Source organism: Marmota marmota, unplaced genomic scaffold, assembly GCF_001458135.2.
Source record: "Marmota marmota marmota unplaced genomic scaffold, marMar, whole genome shotgun sequence".
In the NCBI taxonomy this organism is placed as follows: Eukaryota; Metazoa; Chordata; class Mammalia; order Rodentia; family Sciuridae; genus Marmota; species Marmota marmota.
In genome coordinates, this window is record NW_025999891.1 from 5193212 (window position 1) to 5214204 (window position 20993).

General features: G+C 51.9%; 1 protein-coding gene across 5 annotated transcripts; it reads right to left on the minus strand.

Moving 5' to 3' along the window:
* Positions 1-15275, minus strand: Lgals9 (galectin 9). 5 transcript variants are annotated; one of them, XM_015501144.2, is made up of 12 exons: positions 15125-15274; positions 10240-10331; positions 7736-7937; positions 6815-6925; positions 5660-5746; positions 4292-4327; positions 3693-3743; positions 3023-3064; positions 2464-2552; positions 2144-2306; positions 448-594; positions 1-372 (listed from the first exon to the last, which is right to left on the minus strand). In XM_015501144.2, the coding sequence occupies exons 1-11, from the start codon at positions 15161-15163 to the stop codon at positions 448-450; spliced, it is 1059 nt and encodes a 352-aa protein (XP_015356630.1). In that variant the 5' UTR covers positions 15164-15274; the 3' UTR covers positions 1-372. The 5 variants fall into 5 exon arrangements, with proteins under 5 accessions (XP_015356630.1, XP_015356631.1, XP_048650360.1 ...); XM_015501145.2 differs by lacking the exon at positions 5660-5746 and having other exon boundaries at positions 1-594; XM_048794403.1 differs by lacking the exon at positions 3693-3743 and having other exon boundaries at positions 1-594.
* Positions 15276-20993: the final 5718 nt, after the last annotated feature.

A 20993-nucleotide genomic window follows, 5' to 3' on the forward strand; every position in this document is an offset into this window, starting at 1 on the left:
TTGCCAGCAACCATTTTTATTCCTTCATTTTCCTTATTTTCCCCTGGGAAAGAGAGTTGGTGGAAGCCCAGGGGGATGGAATCAGGGTAGTTTCCTGGAGGGGTGGGGGTCTGAGCTGGATGCCAGGTGAGAAGGAAAGAAGGAAAGGGTCAGAGAAGGGGGTGGGGCCAAGGAGGTCTCCTCACTGCAAGGAGTGCATAGCTCTGGCTGGGGACTGGAGTTGACCTGGGACAGGAATGTGCCACATTCAACACAGGCCTGGACTGGGTGCTTGGGAGGCTCCGGAGACTCCGTGTCTGCTGAGGGGGGTGAACACAGCTTCACCAGTTCTGAACACCCTCTGCTTGCATGGTAGCATCCGGGAGGCTGGGGCTGAGACAGGGGAGTGGAGATGATGAGGAAACTCAGCACCACATCCCAGCCCTGTCCTCAGGCCAGGGAGCCCACCTATGTCTGCACGTGGGTCAGCTGGACATCACCCGCCACTTCCAGGTTATTGATGGCCGGTAGGTTCTTCATGCGGTGGAGGTATTCAAACAGGTGTTGACCGTCCACAGCCACCTTGAGGCAGTGACCTTCACACATGATCCATACCTGGACAGAGAAGCCCTGTCACTTCCATTTGGAAAATCAGCAGCCCTAAACGCAGGGCTTGAATCTCCTTCTTTCCCTCCCTCCTGCCTTGGCCATTCATAAGCCCCACCCCTGCATTCTGGCTACACGGAAATATCTGCTCCTCAATAAATACCCATGCACTCTCCTTCCCTGGTACTTTAGCATATGCCCTTCCTGAGCATGGAATGCTGTTCCCACCCTGCACACCTTTGCCTCTGCCTATCACCTTCCAGGACCCAAGCCTTCCCTGACCCACTCCCTGTCGAGCCACCTGCCTCCCCAGTCCACTCTCCAGTTGGGATGAGATGCTATCTTGGGCTATCTGTGTCCTCAGTGCTCAGGGCCTAGACTCCTGCAGCAGCCTCCTAACATTCTTTATAACCAGAGGCCTCAACACGAGGCAGGCAGGGAACAAACCTCGAAACCTCATCACCCATGGCGATGGCAAGCACAGCCCCCTTGCTCTGTGCTGGGCACTGCCCTCAGCACGCACAGATCTGGTCTCATTCCATTCTTACAGTTCTCTGATCTCTAGTATTATTACTCCATGTTATAGATGAGGAAACTGAGACACAGAGCATGTGTCACTTCCCCAAGGTCTCAGAGCTTACTAATCAAGGTTATTGTTCCCGGACTTGAAACACTCCAATGGCTTCTCATTGTATTAAAATCCAAGCCCCTTTCATGGCCCACAAAGGCCCACACCAGTCATTTTCAACCCTGGTTGCAGATGTATCACCTAGGGGGTGTCTTAAAAATACAGAGGCCCAGTCTGATCACCTCACTGACCTGGGGTGGGGGCCCTGGACTTGATTTGTCTTTCTAAGCTCTCTGAGTGAATCCACTGCAGAGTCAAGGTGGAGACACTCTGGGTGGTCAGGCCTCCTGCTAATCTGCACCTCTCTTGCCCTGGCTCTCTATCCCCCAGCCCTTGCCCTTGAGGCTCCAGATGGACCCCATTTGCCTCTGCGCAAGACACAGGCAGCTCCCCGCCATTCCCGCCCCGGCTCCCTCCAGCCCATGTTCAGTTTCCCTTTCTGCAAGGACCTGTCCCTTCTCTGCAGTGACCGGTTCATGACCGTTCCTTCTTCCTCCCCGATCTAGACTGTGAACTCCGTGGGGGCAGGACTCTGCCTGACATCTTGTGGCTGCATCCACAGCAAGTGGGCTACTTCCTACAAGGTGGCCCCCATAAAGTGGTCAGCAAGTGATTGCAGAGTGAAGATGGGAGCAAATGAATCATGCCTCATTCTTGGGTTCCGTTTGGCACAGATTGGCCGGGTGACCTGTGTCCTGCGAGTTTGTTTGCCCATATATGAAAAGCAGACACTGACACCTGCTATGTGTGGGGGGGCAGTGATCATGGAAATAATAATAACCTGTTAACATTCTCTCTTCCTTGGGGTGCAGTCCTCATCCCTCAGGCTTCAGACCCCATGCTGTTCCAGGTACCCCCAGACTCCTCCACCTCTTCTCCTCTTGCCCCCTGTGAGCCCCTCCCTCTGAGCTCTAGGCCACAGCAACTTACCGAGAAGCTCATGCCTCGAGTGAAGGGCATTTTTCGGGGCAGGCTTCGCTCCTCATACCCCCAAGAGCTGTTGATCTGGGTGTTGCGGACCACAGCATTCTCATCAAAACGGGGGTTCATGTGGAAGGCGACGTCACTCCCAGAGCGCAGGTTAATGTGGAACCTGGGGTGGGAGGCAACTCACAAGGACCCTCTCTGTCCACTGAACTCTGGGACCCAGCCCTTCCCCACAATCCCCAACTTGTCGGGAGCCAGAGAGATGGCCAGAGTGACCATGGGGGTCTCTCTCTATTCTGATAGCCCTGGAGGCCCTGTCTTACCTCTTAGCACTTGGCAGGACAGTGCCCGACACAATGATGGACTTGGATGGGTACAGCCCCCCTGGGATGCTGGTGAAGAAAGGCATCGGCTGTTGGGAGGGTGGGGACAAGTCAGCCAGCAGCAGCAGCCAGAGAGCCACACCTGCCCCTGAGAATCCTGTACCAGCTTCCACAGATGTGTCCCATCAGCCAAGTCTGGAACTGTGCCTGTGAGCAGGACATCTTCCAGAAGGAGCCCTAGGACATCAGTCAAGCCAAAGGATAACTTTCCAGCATTCCCCAAGGCAGTGGGCTTAAAATGTCACAGAAGGAACTTTGGCCAACACCAAAGGGTTCTTGGGGTGGAAAAAGGAAAGTCCTAATTTGCTCACTTGAAGAGACCACTTCAGAGTTGAAGGCTCCTTTGGACAGTCTTCTAATTTATGTGGATGCTTTTAAAATCAGTTTGACAATGGACTGCCTTGAATTATGCAAGTCAGAGGACCATCCCCAGTGGCCCTGCCCTCCCTCCCTGCCCCACACAAATGAAATCTCCTGCCTCCTCCGAAAACCTACTCACATAGGTTGGGTTGGGGAACACCATAGGTGGCATTGCAGGACTCTGTTGAAGAGAGACCAGAAAATTCAATGTGGAAACACATGTGCAAACACACACACACACGCACTAGAGTACACTCCAGTGGGAGACTGAGTTGTGAGGGCTCAGCCCTTGGATTCTGCCACATGCCTTCCATCAGCCCTCCTGAAACTTCCTGGTGTGTTCCTGGACCCATCATGGACACCTCTCTCTCAGCACCTCCACAGAAGCCCCACTCAACCCAGGCCCCCACTTGATTTGCAATGGCAGGAGGAGGAGAAAGGTCAAGACTGTGATCAGTAGTGACATTGCAGGGACTTGTCCTCGGGATCCAAGTCTAGGAACCTCACATCCAGGATTTGGGGCCACCATCCTTCCCTCTCTTGGTAGCAGAAGGAACCATTTCTCTGCTGGTCCCTAGCAGACCTGCTTATTTGAAGATTGTTCCAGAATCTCCACTGTCCCAAGGAGAGTTTTAACTGACAGCTCTGCAGGGGGGGGGGGGGGGCGGGGCTCAGCCCCATCTGTCCCCATCCTCCTTGATAAACCACTTTAGGACTTGCTAAACCAGTGCTGGGACTCTAGGGAATTCTGTTGGTGCTCAAGAGGGAAGCCACGGGGCTAGGAGCTGAAAAGGAACTTTTAGACTTACAAGGAACATCTGTCCTGGGGTGCTGTGCACCGTGTGGATAACAGTTTGAGTCTGGAAGAAAGAAACCAAGTCTCAACCAGCTCCCAGCTCCCACTAGCGTGAATGCTACCACCTACCACCAGTGGACACACACACACACAAACACACACACATGCACGCACGCACGCACGCACGCACACTATGAAGAGAGTTAACCTTGAGCTGTAACCAAGGTTCAGAGAGGGGTGAATAGAGTTGTTTCTAAGCTCAAGGGAATGCGGGGGACCAAAGGTTAGAGCTCCAGAGAAGAGACACGTCTGCCCCAGCCCCTTTTTCCTCTCTGGGAATTTCCGTCTGCACAGCTGTACTTTGCAAGCAAGAGAGGGGAATGTGGGGCCTCTGCAGACAAGTGGCCGTTCAGGTGGTTCCCTGTTGCATGGGGCCAACCAGCCACACCCCCAGGTCCCTCCACCACACCCAGAGGCCAGGCAGGTGGTCCGCGGGGCTGGCCTTAGCTGCCCACTTTCTTATGAGAGACATCAATGCCTCCATGCCTCCTCCCTTTAACCCACAGGAAGAAACAAAATGAAGAGGACCAGAAGAAAGAGAGGCTGACTTACCATGGGAGCCGGGTTGGGAGGCCAAATGCCTGGAGGCTGAGAAGACAAGAAAACTCAAAATGATGGCTGGTTCCAGGTGGAGGAGGCATGGCTACCTACCTCCAGGTGGGCTTTTTGTGGTCAGAAATGACTTCCCTGACACTCACCTCCCTCCTCCTCCCTTCCTAAGCCTGCGGCATCAGATTCTCACCCCCAAGTGCACAGGTCTCAGGGCTGGGGAGGAGGATGTGCCCTTGGCTGCCCCAGATGGGTCCAACCCAGGCCATATTGCTTCCCTGAATCCCCAGAGGCAACAGCCTGATGCCCTATTCCACCCATCAGGTGAAAACCAGTGTTCACCAGAGGCCCCATTGTGAGCCGAGCACGTCCATGTCATCATGGGCCATGCGGAGCCTGGGTAGTCAGAGCGCTCTCCCCACTCCCACTGCTCTGGTAGCCAGGGGAAGGGCTGCCTTCCTGTCCCAGATCCTGCCCCTCCCAGAAGGCCACTCTGGCCCTGGCTTGCTTCCTCCTGTACTTGGCTGTGGGAACCAGAGCCCATATTCATTTCTTGGGTCCCTGCTTTGTGCCAGGCATTATGCAAGGTGACGGTGTCCAAATAATGGTGCCACAGTGCCAGTGCTCCAGGGGCTTGTGGGCACAGGGAGGGGGGCAGCAGAGTGACAGGGACAGACACATAAGCTGGTTAACATAAGCATGGTTATAATAGGACATGGTGACTGCATGGCACAGATATGGACAAAGTTCATGGGGACACAGAGGGGAGCGTCTGGCAGCCTTCCTGACGGGAAAAACTCCCTGGAGGAGTGACATCTAAGCAGAGCATCACTGTGCGGTGAGGGGCTTGCCAGGGGTGAGATGGGCACATGGTGGCTTCAGCTCTGGGGACAGCATGGACAAAAGCATGGTGGCCTGAGAGGCCTCGAGGGAACAGCAGAGGCTGCATGCTTTTTATGAGTGGGCCGGGCTGGAAGGCAGGATGGTGGGCGGAGGCGAATCTGGGGACATTCTGTTGTGCTCCTCTGGGGACCTGGGGCTTCCTTCAGAAGGGCCGAGGCTTAGACCAGGACGGGTGTGCTCATGGGAAGGGATTGCACAGTGGGGTTGTGAGGAGCTGGACCACGGCTGTCACAATGAGGAGTCACCATGTTCTGGGCCATGGCAGAGGCTTTGGAGAGGGAGAGACATAGGTGATCTGAGCATCAAGGAGGGGATAGGGACCCAGGACACTGCTCAGGTCCCCAGCTCTGGGTGCCTGGTGGAAGCAGACGGGGAATCCCCTAGCGGGTGTGACAGGCTAGAGCGGCCTGTGGGCCCTCTGTCCTTCCTGCTGTCTGCTCAGCCTCCCGGCCTCCATCTTTAACTCACTTTTGGTTTGCGCCCCCTGTGTTTCGATGGGAAACAGACAGGCTGGGAGAAGTGCATGGTGGGAAAAGCCGGCTGGACTGGAGACCTCTGTTAAAACAAAAGGCACCACCGGGTGACTTGGAGCATCCATGGAGCCAAGGAAGAGAAGAAAGAGGTCGGGCAGGAGCAGCGGCCAGGCAGACACAGGACCCAGAAGCCAGCTCAGGACCAGGTGGGTCGAGGGCGAGGAAGGGGCTGCTGGGTGAGTAATGGCAGGTGGGCACTCCCCCTCCCTCTCCTTCTCTCTGTCTTTCCCCTGCCAGGGAGGGAGGGGACGTGAGGGATGAAGCTCTGAGGGAAAGGAGCTCGTGATTATTGAGGACCTACTGTGGGTCCAGAACACCCCAACCTTCCCATTTTTCACATGATGTCTCCTCAGCTTTTAGATATTTTAAAACAGGGAGGGTCAAACCGACAACAAAGTGGGCCGTGGAGTTGGACCCTGACTTACACAGCGTCACAGAACCACACAACCCAGTGGCAATGATTATGTCCATTCTACAGATGAGGAACCGCCAACCCAGTGGCCGTAACTATGTCCTTTCAAGGCGGGGAGAGGTGATGTTGGTCCCCCCACAGATGGTGAGAATGGCAACAGCTGGGGATTTGAACAGGATTCTGCCTGGTTCCCAAGTTTGGGCTCTTTCTGGAACCCCTGGTCTGTGAACCAAGGTGGAAATAGAGAGCGACAGTCAGAGGAGAGGCCGAAGGGTCTGGGAGACCAAGGCAGGTGCTTCAGACAGAGACAGCAACACAAGGATGGCAGAGTGACAGAGGAGGCGGGGAAGACAACCATCAAGATTGGTTAGTACCAGTGTGATTCTGCAACCTGTACAATCAGAAAAATGAGAAATTATACCCCAATTGATTCAAATGTATGAATTGTCAAGATCATTGTAATGTCATGTGTAGCTAATAAAAATAAAATAAAATAAAATAAATCTCTTTTCTTCATAAGTAAAAAAAAAAAAAAAGATTGGTTAGTTCCCAACCAGTGTGTCCCCAAAGCCACCTGGGGAGGAGATTGGCTGTTAACTTTGGGCCACAGAGTCTAGACACAGCCAGCCTGGGCCCTGGGCCCCAGCCCTGGGACAGGGGCCTAGGGTTCAGTCTCACCTGGAAGCCGATGTAGGACAGCTGCAAAGGGCCGGTGACAGAGATGGTGTCCACGCGATGGAAGGGCACGCGGTGTGCATACTGCACAAAGAAGTTCTTGTTCACCATCACCTGGCAAAGGAGACCGTGTTCCAGGAGAGGAGTCCCAGGCCAGGGCGGGAGCACGCCCAAGCTCCTGGAGCCTTGGAATCAAAGGCCTGAGCCTGGTTTTCACAACCAGCCCACTTCAGAGGGAGCATTGGGGACCCTCAGGGCTGCACCAGTGACAGGAACATGTGAGTCAAATGCCTCCAACCCCAAGCTCCCCTTGGCTTTTTGTTCCTATAGTTTTTTGTTTATTACTGTATCTTCGTTTTTCTGGTAACAGCTCACCTGGGGCAGCATCTAGGTATACATAAAAATGCTCATGGAGAGCGGGGGGAGGTGATCTCAGGTCACACACTAAGCAGGGAACCCCATGAAACATAGCACAGAAGAGGACAGTCTCACCCCAACTGGGTCCCCAAGCCCAGAGACACTGCTCTGGCTGCAAAGGTCATTTGCAGGGACTTACAAAGCCACGTGGCTACTAGAACCTGGATAAAGTCTAGAACAAGGTCCCCCACCCCAAAAAAAGAGATGTTTCCAGAAGTGGAGGAATGGCTACAGCAGGGGAATGGGATCATCTTGAACTTAAAGACGTAAGAGCTCAAAAAACACCACGGTGATGTATCTAGTCCCTATGTTCACAGTAAAAGAAGCAACAGGTGCACCTGCAGGGGCAGGTGACTGCACACATGGAGACTAGCAGCCACGGGTGACGATCTAGAAAGCCACAGTCCCATGGTCTGGGTAGTGGTGTCACTCTGGCCTGATCTCAATCAATGTATTTAAAGACTGTTCACCCAGCCTGGAGGGACAGGGAGAGGGCTTCCCGCTCACCTTGAACTCTGAGCTCTCCACCTGGAAGCAGAGCTCAAAGGGCTTCCCCTTCTGGAAGGGCATTTGCATCTTTCTCTCCTCGGGCCCCCAGCATCCATTCTGCTTCGTGTTGCAAACCACATACCCTCCCTCTTCAAACCGAGGATTGAAGTGGAGAGCAATGTTTTGGTCACTGAAGCCAGTCTGCAAGTTCACAGCAAACCTAGGCAGAGGGAAACCAGAGTCTTCCGTAGCATGGTTATTGCCAACATCAGAATGAAAGGGCCTGGCACCACGGGCTTCTTTGCCTAGAACCTGTGCAGCTTACATGAATTTGTTGGCATCTTTTTCCTGTTGTTATTGTTCATCTAATTTGGACCTAATGTGTTTTCATGCAATTATTGTATATTGCCCTTCCAGCGTGATTTTCTAAAAATATGTAAGTAGAAAAATGGGTAAGGAAAGAGCTAGCATTAGCCACAAGAAGCCTGGGTCTTGGGAACTAATTACAAATGGATGTCAAAGATGGTAACCATGAAGCATGTGACTTAGTGCCAAGTGAACGCTCACAGGGGTCAGTGTTGGAAGCCAGCCCCCACCTGCCCAACTGGGAAAGAAAAGAACAAATTTGAAGATCATTTGTAATCGGTGGCCATGTACCTACAAAGACAATGTCAAAAAGGGAAAGTGTGGGATAAATACCAGCTCACCAGCATAAAAATGTCACTGTGCAGAGTTTTGTGAAGTCTGGTGCTCACTGCATGTTGGTGTGTGTTGGAGTGGACTTGGTGTCCCTGAAGTCAAGTGAGGTTGGACTCAGACCCCTGACACTGCCCTCAGGTTGCCACACTCAGGACGAGATCCTGAGGGAGGTCATGTTCAGGAGGACCCCAGTGCAAGTTCATCCCTCTCTTTGGGGAGGAAGCCCCTCACCATGGACACTTTCCCCTGGGACATGAGCCATTTCAAATCAAAGAACCTTCCAGGGCAGTTGGCTCCCAAAATGGGGGCTTGATAGATGTCTTCTCTGCTTTTCTCTGTTATATCTAGACCCTGAAACCAAGTTCAAGTCTCAAGTTCAAGATGGGGCATTTCCCTGGAGTCCAGCCTTCCCTGAGCTCTGTATGAACGCGGCTTCTGCCTGCTTCATTGGCCACTCTGTTCTCCCACACAGACTTCAGGCCAGGGCCTTGGCTTTCCCTCCTCTCTGTCCCTCACGGGGCCCAGCACTGCACCATGCCCCAGAGGCAGCCTTCTAACTTCCTGTAGAGCCCACTCAATTTCTGTTGGAAAAGGGCATGTTTTAGAACATTCTGGCACATTCTGGCCAGCTAAGCACAGATGTACTCCTTCAAGCCAGGTTGCTCTGTGAACTCTATGACAGCAGGGCCCAGAAAACAAGCCCAGATCCCTGTTGGCCCTGTCTCTAGCAGTGCTAAGAAGAAGGAAGAACCAGAGTTACAAAATTAAAGCCATTTCTCTTTGGATGGAGAATGCGGATTTTGAAATATCTCTGGATGTATTTCTCCCTTGGCAGCCCTCCAGCTTCATTCCTGTGTTTTGAAAATTCCTGCTCCAGGGAAGGGCAAGAGCAACATTTCCCAAGGGAGAGTCACAGAACTGGAGGGACAATGTCTTGTAGACAGGGTGGCGCAGTAGGAGTTCCTCCTGGTGCGGGAGGGGGTCAGGCTGATGTGTGTGTGTGTGTGGGGGGGGAATTCAGGGTAGGTCCTGGATTGCCCTATTGGAGGGCTTTGAGTAAATCTCCTGCAGGATTTCCCAGGGCTCCTGGATATGTCCCATGTCCACAGTGGCCATGTCCACCCTAGTTATGGGGGATGGCAGTAGTGGAGGAAGTCAATCAAATTCAGATTGCCAATTCAAGGTATCAGAGGGTGTGAAGAGGATCCACGAGGTCCTAGTGCCCCATGTAAGGTGATGACAGGGCCTCTGGGATTGAGACAGACAGCTGAGCCCCGAGGGGCTTGCCCAGGCACTGTGGACAGTGGCAGACAGCAGCTGTGTAGATCCCAACCAAACCTGTAAAACCACACACCTCAGTGCCACCCGGACAGTGTTGCTCAGCAGAGGTCAGCTAAGCCTGCATGGGGGTCAGAGACCCTCCCTCCAGCCTGAGAGGACATGTGAGCTCTTCCCTATTTGCAGACAGCCCCCGCTTCACTGAGGAGGGTGGGAAACAGCACTGATCAGCATCTTGGCTGACTTAGTATTTTCCAGAAAATGCTTTGAAAACCAAAGAGACAAAATGACTTTTGAATATGTCCACACATCTGCCAAAGAAGGGCTCCAAAGTAGACGGAGCCAGCAGGGGACAGAGGGAGTTCTGCTTTTGCAACTCTGGGCCCCTTTCCTCCTTGCTGAGTTCTCTGGGGACAGGGAGCCCTGCAGTCGATACCCATGCTCAGCGGTGCTGGGAAGCATGGGCAGGGCCCAGCCCTTCACGCTCAGCACCCTGTGGCTGCTAAGGGAAGAGGCTGGAGACAACAGCAGCACCATCTGTATACCTGTTTTCAAAGGAGTGAAGAACGGTCCCCTGGATAGTGATCTGGAGTCCCTCCTGGAGACCTCCATGGATTGTCCCAGAAAAGGGGACCATCTGCAGGGAGAAGACATGGGATGTCAGTTGGTGGGCACTCGCCTGGGTGTGAGAGCACAGTGCTAAGGCCTGGGCATGTGGCTGTGAATGGGACAGGTGGGGTCCCAACCTCACAGATCTTAGGGTCCTGTGCAGAAGCAGATGCGACTCGGTTGGTTGCAGACATTCTGAGCCCTAAAAAGAGGAGACCACCTGAGTCTGAGGGGACGTGATGGGCAGCCAACCTTGACAGTCTGAGAGGAAGTGACCACCCAGGAATCCGCCAGAAGGATGGCCTTCCAAATGCAGAAGCGGCCGAGGGAAGCTTACTGAGCTCTTTGGCACAGTGTCCTCCTCAGTGACGTAGAGATAACCCCTGCCCTTGCTAAGGCAGCTTGGTGGATGACGGTGGAGAACATGGCGCATAGTAGGTGACTCTCTGCTACCCTCCTCCTCTCCCTGCCTTGCTCTCTCTGGGCACAACCCCCAACTTTCCAACTTCCCAACTTTCCAAGCACGCTTCTGGATGCCTGTTGTCCACCCGCATTAGAGCACAGTTCTGTGTCCTGGGTGGTTTTCCTTCTCTCTTCTCTACACCTCCTTTAGGTCAATTTCCTGTAAGAATTCAGTGTTTCCCAGAGCAGGGGCAGTGATGTGCACGAGCCAGATGGCCAGGTAGGACCAGTAGGGAGCAGTGGAGACTGAGGCATGGGGACCTCACACCCTCAGCAGATGTGACAGCATCCCCTCAGCTCTAACCCATGAATTCCACCCAGGCTCAGTGTTATAAGTTTCCAAATTAAAGAGTAACCCAGAAATTTAGATTTATTATTATCTTTGAGTAAACATTTTCATTTCTGGGGAAAAAATATTCTCCAAAAAGGGTGCATCGGATCCTATATGGTGGAGATACAGGATGAAGTATTCGCAATGCAGTGCTGTATCTGAACCCGCTCCAGTGGACTCCAGGGGTGGAAAGGGAAGTGGGCCAAGGTTGGGAGGAGGTGAGGCAGGGCCAAAGTCCATCAGCCCTGGGGCTGGGCAAGGGTGGGGTTTTCTGTGACCTGTTTTCTCTGGGGATTTCAAAAGCACCACTGCCAAGTCCAGCCCACGGCCACTTCTCGCCTGTGTCCTGAAGGCATATGACACTGTGGAACCTACAGAAGCCCATCCACACTCAGAGGCACCGCAGGGTCTGGACCTCAGGCAGAAGCTGCTGTCGGTAGACCTCTCAGGGAAGTGTCTCTTGTTGCCACTCAGGATGGGTCTGAACTCACATTAAATCCTTTAGTGACCTTGAGAAATTTACTGCTTCTCTTGGCCTCCGAGTTCACCCCTGCCCATGTCCATGGTCTGGGGGAAGTAGAGTCAGCCAGATAGAATTATGGACCAGCGTGGCATAAACTGTCTTGAAGGACATTGAGTTCATAGCATTGGAAACCTCTCCCCTGTTTGTTGAAGCCCGACATTCTCATCAGAGCCTTTTATGCTATCAAAAGAGATAACATTTTAAACACGCCAAAGCTGGGAAGCCTGCACCCTTCACAGAAGTTTATTCACACTGAGGCACAAGAACAGAAAGCTATCAGGTGTGGTGGTGCAAGCCTGTAATCCCAGTGGCCCAGAAGGCTGAGGTGGGAGGATCTCAAATTGGAGGGCAGCCTCAGCAACTTAGGGAAACCCTGTGTCCAAAGAGAGAGCTCAGTGTTAGAGCACTTTCCTAGCATGTGAGGCCCTGGATTAAATTCCCAGTACTAGGAAGGAAAGAAAAGAAAAAGGAACAGAAAGCAAGGTATGATGGCTCTGAAGTGCTCAGATCTTACAGAAACTCTGGAAGGAGGAAGAAGGGTACAGGTGATGGGGCAGGACAGAGAACCTTCATCTCTAAGGCAACAGTGTCTTAAAAAAAAAGTTTTCTGAGATTTCAAAATGTTTAAAATGGTTGTCCCCAAATTCTGAAAAATAAGATTGTTCTGGGTGTCACTAATTACAAGCAAAGTTCGTCATTTCCTCATTATAACAGCAAAGGATGGGAGACAGCCTAAAAACGCAAGGGGAAAAAGAGGTGAAGTGAATGATACTGTTTCCAAATGATAGATTCAATGTGGCCTTAGAGAGAAAAGGGAGGGAAGTCTCAACACTGATACGCAATGACGCCACTTGTGTAAAAAGTGGGTGGGGGGACTGTGTGCATGTGTAGACTTATTACAGATAAAGTATCTCTAAAAGAATTCAGGAGGACACTGAGGGCAGAATGACCTCTTGCCTCTCCACCTTTGGAAAAGTCCATAGTTCCTGGAACCCGTGATTATGTTACCTGAAGTGGCAAAAGGAACTCTGCAGATGTGATTAAGTTAAGGATCTTAAGATGGGGAAAGTAATCTGGACAGAGTGTCCCTAAGTTGCAGAGTCTGGCCTCAAACTTGAGATCCTCCTGCCTTAGCCTCCCAAATCACGGGGATTATGGCTTATTTGATGTAATTGAATTTTTATTTTTTGTGGTGCTGGGGAGTGAACCCAGAGCCTTGCACGTGTTAAGCAGGCATTCTACCACTGAACCCTATCCCTCCGGCTCCAAAACTGCAGGCTTTACAGATGGAAGCAGGAGCCGTGAGCAAGCCACAGCATGCAGGCTGTCAGAGAACAGATGCTGTGAGGCCTCGCCAGGTGAGGCTCCTATGGAATTTAGGCCTGTATGTGAGGGAGAGCTCTAAGCAGGACCCACTTTTGATCCTGCAGAAAGGAGGATGGCATCTTGCACTGGGTTTATGGCCTCTGGCCTTGGCTCCTTCCCCAGCTCCCTGTGCCAGAAGTTGTAATATTAAGCAAGTCACTCTGTCTGGGCCCCCAGTCCCCCCTCAGACTATAATACAGTGCTAATAATGTAGCCTGGCAGTGTTCGGGAGAGGGTGGCATGCAATGCCATGAGGAAAGTCTCCGTCTCGGGCTCAGCCTTGGTAATGCAGCTGTTTGCATCAGGACAAATCCCTCCACTGGCTCAGATCTTGCTCTGAGCTCCTGCTTGTACCTGGAGGCTGAGATTTTTCCCTCCTCTGCCTGGAGGTCCAGAAAGCAGGGCTGGACCTGAGAGACCAAAGTGTGGACAGCCTCCTGCCGCTGGCCGGCCCAGCGTCACCAGAGGGCACCCCATCCTGGCACCAGCGGTACGGCTACTACTACACCTGCCTGAGGCTATCCAGCAGCAGGAGGCAGTATGTGACTTTAGCCCAGGGCCCTGAGACCTCAGAAGCTCTCGGGTCCTGCTGGTAGCTTGGCCTTTCAGGCCTGTGTTGTCCCCTTGTTAATGCCACTTTTAAGGATGAGGAAACTGAGGCACAGAAAGTTTCAGTAACTTGCCCAAAGCTGTACAGCTGACTTCGAGAGTCAGCGTTTGGAGGAAATGTGGCTCAGACTACCAGAGGTCAGCGGCCACCACGTGAGTGGGGAGTGCACACATCCTCTTTCTTATCTGGACGTGCGCAGCCCAAGTCCTGTTTGAACGCTCCCTTGCCTGCAGGAGGATTTTCTTTCTCATTTGATAGAAAACCAGAAAGTTTAGCTTCTACATCCACAGAAAATTCTCAAAATCAGAATCATAAAATGTCAGCACTTATGTCGTTTCCAGTCTGATGGGGAATCAGAGTAAGATGCTGTGGGGACCGTTGTGACCCCGCAGCCCTCCCCCCACAGAGGTGCTGTTTAACCCCTCCACGCACGCCCCACCCCAGGAGCCCCACAGGGTGGTTGAGGGGTGATGGCAACATTGGCAACTGACGGGGAGTTCAGGCCAGGCCTCAGGCCTCTGCTGCGGCAGGGTCAAGTGTGAGGCCCAGGCCACCAGGCTACCCCTGGCACCTGTTCAACCCCCTCAACCCTGACACCTAGGGCGACCATAGGCGCTCCTGCTTTCCCAGCATTGGTCTCTCCCTCCTCTGAGAGCAAACCAAGCAGCTGCTTTCTCCGCCACTTAGCATCTGGAGACATTTAGCAAGTGCCTCAACCTCTTGGAGCCTCAGTTTTTCCACATGTAAAGTGGGGATAATAGCCTTACAGGGTTCAAACAAGGCTCCCCACAGACAGAGGAAAGGTTGGGAGGCAGCCCCTTGTCGTCCACATGGACAGTCCCCACTCTCCCTCACCTCCAGGGCTGCCCTCTGCAGACATCCTGGACATGCCCTTACCTTGTGACCTCCGACTCAGTCCTCAGAGCACAGACCCCCTCGATGCCCCCTGACTCCTAATAACATGAAACACTCCTAAAGCACCTACTGTGTGCCAGGAAGTGCTCAAATATGCTCCCTCACTCAGTGCTTACCCAGCCTTAGGATGGGGGCTGGAGGGTGATTCCCACTTCACAGATGGAGAAACTGAGGCCCAGAGAGTTGAAAGGACCTTGCCTGAGATCACTCAGCTAGTGAGCGACCCATCTGGACAGGCCCTCTCCAGAGTCAGTGCTTTAACTACTGCGTGTGAGGGTGGCTACTCTCCCAGAAGCCTGATGGTGTCCCCATTCCCCAAACCATCACCCTTCTAGAAGCTACTAGGCCTGTCTAGCTCAAGCACCTCAGATGGAGCAGGCACCCAGCGGGAGCTCAGAGTGTCTGTCTGTCAAATGCATGGACCATGGTGATTGTCACCCGCTGGTCCCAAGAGGCACAGATGAGACTGGCATGGAACAGGAGCTCTATTGGGATGCCCCCGCCTGGCATTTCTGCCCCTCTCCCCCACTGACCCATTCACCACCCATAGCCGTTTCCCAGGCTATGGCAGCCAGCCCAGCTGGGGACAGCCCTGTGACAGTCCCCAATACTCACCGGGCTGAGGTAGGGAGACTGGACGCCACAGAAAGCCATTTCTCCACCACCTTGGTGGCCACTGCTGCCTTTCACAGCGGCTGGGCTGTCCTCTGCTCAGGCAGGACGTTACAAGGAAATAGAAACTAAAGCAATTTGGCAGTTCTTCAACAGGGCGGAGCCAGAGGGAGCCGGTCTGCGGAAGGAAGGTAGGGGAGGGGGCGGGAGTCTGGGGTGGTGTGACAGGGCTGGGGCCTTCTGACAACTGAGGAAGCACAGAGACCCCCCCCCCCCTTCAAATCCTGATTCTTGGAATCATTCCAGAAAGATATCAGAGATATCACTCAGAGTAACAGGCACGAGTTTACTAGAAGGGATAGGAAAGGGAGAAAGGGGACACTCTCAAGGGAGAGGTTGGGTCCTCTCAGAGAGGAGAGGGACAGCATGCCCCTCCTGCTGTTCAGTTTTCCTGGGGATCCTGGGGACATTTTCAGAGAATCCCACCCAGGTCCACCTCTTGACTTTTTTTTTTTATTATTAGTTGTTCAAAACATTACAAAGCTCTTTTTTTTTTTTTTTTAAAGATAGAGTGAGAGAGGGAGGGGGGGAGAGAGAGAAAGAGAGAATTTTTAATATTTATTTTTTAGTTTTCGGCGGACACAACATCTTTGTTTTGTATGTGGTGCTGAGGATCGAACCCGGGCCGCACGCATGCCAGGAGAGCGCGCTACCGCTTGAGCCACATCCCCAGCCCCCATTACAAAGCTCTTGACATATCATTTCATACATTTGATTCAAGCGGATTATGAACTCCCATTTTTACCCTGTATACAGATTGCAGAATCACATGAATTACACATCCACGTTTTTACATACTGCCATACTAGTGTCTGTTGTATTCTGCTGCCCTTCCTATCCTCTACTATCCCCCCTCCCCTCCCCTCTCATCTTCTCTCTCTACCTCATCTACTGTAATTCATTTCTCTCTCTTGTTTTTTTCCCCCTTTCCCCTCACTTCCTCTTATATGTAATTTTGTATAACAGACTTTTGACTGACAGCAGGATGACCTCAGACCTCTGAGTCCCCACGGTGCCTGACAACTGCAGGTCACTTTGGCCCCTGCTGACTGTTCTCATTGGAACCTGTTTTTACAGATTTTATGGTTAGGGGGAATCATCCTTATCTCCCTGAGTTCTGGGATCTGGTCTGTGTAAGGGTCACTAAAGTCTCTGCTTCGGGGAAACTGGTGCTCCTCATATCTGCATTCGGGGCCTGCTAGTCCTGCAGGCTGTTTGCTGAAGAATGTAAGGAGCTCTGTGGCTTATTTTCCAGCCAGGGCGGCAGGAAAATGGCTTTTGAAAAGAGAAAGCACGCGGGGGCAGCACAGCAGGCCCAGTTTAGAGAATTATTCCCTTAGTCTCCTGTTCCCACGGCTCACACGTGGTCCGTCCCCTTTATTTGGGACTTGGGGAGGGAAGGGGAGCTCCCAGCCCTATGACCTTTCCCTCCTCTCTCCTCCAGGAGCCACCAGAGCCCAAGCCCATTTGGTTCATAGATTCCAAGTGACATGGTGGGGAGTTTCTCCTTGACATTGTCCGGAAGCACGTGGCCATCTTTCCAAGCAAGATCCGTTTCAGTGTCCAGGGCTGCACAGGGGTAGTGATGGGAAGGTCTGTTTCAACCCTCCACACACACAGACCAGCTGGGGCTCAGAGAGGCTCAGGATAGGCCCAAAGACATACAGCTTGAACTACTTGAGAATTCTTAGGCTTTCCAAAAAGTATCTCTTTAAATTTGATTCCTTCGGTAAAAACATAATTATGCAGGAAGAAGAGTTTTGCAAGAAAAATACCATGATGGACATTTTTATTCTAGAATCCCAAGAGCTTCCAGTCTCCTCTATGAACTCGTCTTTCTTCTTTTCTTCCTATCTTTTCTCTACTTTTTCCTGGGTTTTGGAAAGAGGAGAGAAGTCAGTCCTGCGCACCATAGAACCTTCCAAGCGATGCGGAAGGGGGTGGAGGGGGACATTTGAAACAAATGGCCTTTAATTGGCGTTAGCAACCAGGTAAGGGCAATAGAACAGAACACAGGAGAGGCAGTGGGGGAGGAGAGCCATCTCCATAAACTTACCTGAAGTCCCTCAGGTCCCCGCCACACGCCAGTGAGAAGAATCCAGAAGGAAACTTGGGATGAGCAGTTAAAGCACCCACTGGAAACCATCTCCAATGCACCAGCGTTGAGAAGCACCCAATGGGAGGTGTCGGATGAGGAGGGGGGCACCCTCGTAGATGAATTAATGTGGATTATGAAGAGCTGTGGCCCCAACTCCATCCCTTGTCCCCACTCTTGCCATCTCCCATCCTCCCACCTTCCACCTTCTTTCGAGAGATGATATAGCAAAAGGCCCTCACCCAATGCCAGCGCCTTGTACTCCCCAGTCTCCAGAGCTCAGAGAAATAAATAGCCTCCACTGTTTATGAATCACCTGGTCTATGTGTTCTGTTATAGTGCCATGAAGGAGACCAAGACCCGGGTCCCACAGGCACTGAGTGGCAGAAGGGGCCTCAGGCCACACGTATGTTTGCACCTCTTTTCCTTCTTAAGTTCTATTGAGATGCACCAGAGTTTGCACTGACTTCTAGGAGAGGGATGGTCCCAAAGACTGAGGGCATGGATGGATCAGAATTTGACTGAATTTAAGGAGACAGCCCAGTGGGAGCAGAAAGGAAGGGAAAAAAGAACACACTAGGATCTTGTCACTTTTAGGCAATTGCCAACTGGTCACGATTTGGAACAACAACTGGGACTCTCACTTGGAGAGTGAAATAATTCAGCTCAGGAGAACTGCCTGGGTGTGACACAAACGTCTACTTCTACGTCTCAGCTGTTCTACTCCTAAATATATACCTAAGAGAATGGAGGACCTACGTGACTGGTGACGGTTCACAACGACTTCACCCATCTCAGCGCCAAACTGGATACAAGCCAAATGGTCCCCAACAGGAGAAAGGAGAGATGATGGTGGTGTCTGTCCAATGGAATAACCCTCAAGCTACAAAAAGTAGGTGGAGGGGAACAACCCCCCAGGAGGGGCACAGATGAGCCCTCTGATGGCTGCCTACATTCCAGACCTTATCTGGGTGGTGGCCCCACAGGCATTTCCATTCTTAAAACCTCAGCAAACCTGGTAAACGATATCTCAAGAAAAGTCTGTTGATGCTGGTGATGAGAATCACCCATTTCTCAGAAGTGAAGACTGAACACCTGAGAAACACAGGGAGCTGGGTGTCCGAGGAAGTGGGGGTGTCCTGCCCCTCTTAGATTTTCTTTGTTCTCGTTGCTCTGTCTTCCCCCCATCTTGCATATGTGATTAGAGGCCAAAAGGTGGGCCAAAGGTGGAGTGATCCTGGGCAGGAAAGAGATCCTGGGGCCCAGGAGGCCTTCATTCATTAACAGCCCCTGGTGAGGAGGAACAATTCCCTGGAGAAGGGGGACGAGTCCTGAAAGTATTAGCGTTTCATTTTCCCCCCTGAACCAGCCCCCCATCTTTCTGAGTCAATCATTTATGACCTACACTGATGGCCTCGTCCCCCGGCTTCACCATTAGAAGAAAAAAAAAAAATCTCCCAGAGCCTAAGAGAGGCCCAGAAAACAAATACCTTTGCCAAACCTTGTGCTTTGCAGGTGAGTCACAGTAACTGACCTCACTGGTGAGTCAGGTCCCCAAGGAGGGCCCCAGGGCGCTGCTCCAGGCAGCCCGGAGAGGGTCCACTGTCAAACCCACACCCCAGCGGGTTCTTAGACTATTCAAGGCATCAGGGAGATGCCTTCCAGGCACTGTGCCAGGCCAGAGGATTCTGACCCAGGCAGCTCCCCAGACTGCTGAGCCACAGTGCACTCCTGGGAAGCTCTGAGCTTGGTGAGAGGCAGCCCTCAGGGACGCTCCTTCTCAGAGCCTGCATCCAGGTCTTTGCCTGCAGCCCTGGCTTCTCAGCACTGTGGACTGACAGGTCTTTTCAAACTGCAAATCTGACGTCTCACACCTACTAGGATGGCTACAACTTAAACAAACAGAAAACAACAAACAGAACTATTGGTGAGGGTGTGGAGAAACAGGAAGCTCCTGAACTGTGGGTGGGAATGTAAGAGGGTACAGCTTCTGTGGAAGACAGTAGGACGGTTCCTAGGAAAAAACTGCCAGCAACTTGGGAGGCTGAGGCAGGCTGATCCCAATTTCAAGGCCCGCCTCAGCAATTTAGGGAGGGCCTTCAGCAATTAAGTGAGATGCTGTCTTTAAATAAATAATGAAAAGGGCTGGGGATGTGACTCAGGTCAAAACCCAGTACCAAATTTAAAAAAAAAAATCAAGATGGGGTGTTATGCTCGAGTTCGGGATCCCCAAAATACCACCAGAGACCAAGATCCATGTAAGCAGCAAAGAGGCATTTATTGCGAGCTAGCTCGGTCCTCCACGCACACAGCAACTGGTGACGCTGAGAAGCCCCGAGCCCAGGGTTTGCAGCAGTTTTATACACTCTTTGGGGAAGGCAGGGACTTCACATACATCATAGCATCTCTTAGCAAGTCATCACACCCCGAGGGAAAACCATAAAACAACTCTTAACATTGATTAGCACAGTCACTGGTGGGAACAAGTTGGGTAAGGGTGATTGGTTAGTACAAGAGGGGGATTCGTTTGAACTGATTGGTTTAAGGCACAAGGGAGTACGTGCTGAACTACATGGCTTCCCAACATGTTATCAACCACCATATACTACTGAGGGGTCATCTGGCATCCCAGGTATTTTCCTTGTCTCATGCTGATTGGTGGCTGCTAAGGGATTGCTATGGGTCCTCACCTAGCCTGATTGAGTTAGGGACACCTGGTGCAGCAGTACTCTCCTATTATTTGTAGATAAACAACTCAGCAGGGTGGATATGTGCCTAGGAGTGCTCTGTGGGTTTTTCCAAAGACAAGGGTCACGCCCTCTGAGGTAGAGGCTGGTTTCTCAAAACTGGAGTCACATCAGTTTCTCAATGGTAAATTTCGTTATGTGTATTTTACTAAATTACACTTTTTAAAATGTGAGTCAGATGGTCTCAGACTGAAAATCTACCACTGCCGGTCAGGTGTTGTCCCCCTTGGACCTTATCCGGGCACTTTCTGTCAGCCCAAATCTTAAGTGTGCCATGCAATTAAATTATGCATGTGTCTCTGTACATGTAAGAGATCAAAATAGCTGACCCCTGTAGTGACCCAGAGGGCCCCTTATGTCCCCTCCTGGTCAATGCTCCCTGGACTTATGCTCTCTGACGGGGAAGGCGCCTGGTGCAGAACAGAATTCATTGAGTGAGATCCTGCCTGCTGCCTCTCTCCTGCCTTTCTTGTGTAAGCATACAAATGTCAGGTGTCCCTGTCCCTTATGACTTAGATAAGATTGTCCCAAACTACACTTCACATCTTGAGAACGCCCAAGGATGTCCCCTAGATGTCACCTTGTTCCAGGCTTTGACTCTTGCACCTGTTTACATTGAATTAAATTCTTCTGTTCAGCCTTTCCCTCTCCTGGGCTGCTGCCCGCCTGCCCCTGCCATGCTCCTAGGCACTCTGTGTAGGGCTCCCCATTCTTCTGGAGGAGAGATCCCAAGCTATGCCATCACCCAGCCCCTGGGTCAGTCCTGAAGCATATTGGCCAAGACCAGGCTCTGGGTTCCATCCCGAGCACTGCAAAAGCAAACAAAGATCTTTACACTTAAGATCTGTGCTTTCCAATTCAACTGTAAAATACACCTTAGCTTTTTTAAAAAAATGGCTTAGAGAGGCTCAAGCATAATTCAAAATTTTTAAAAAGGCCTTGGTATTTGTGAGCAGAGAGTGAAGGCAGA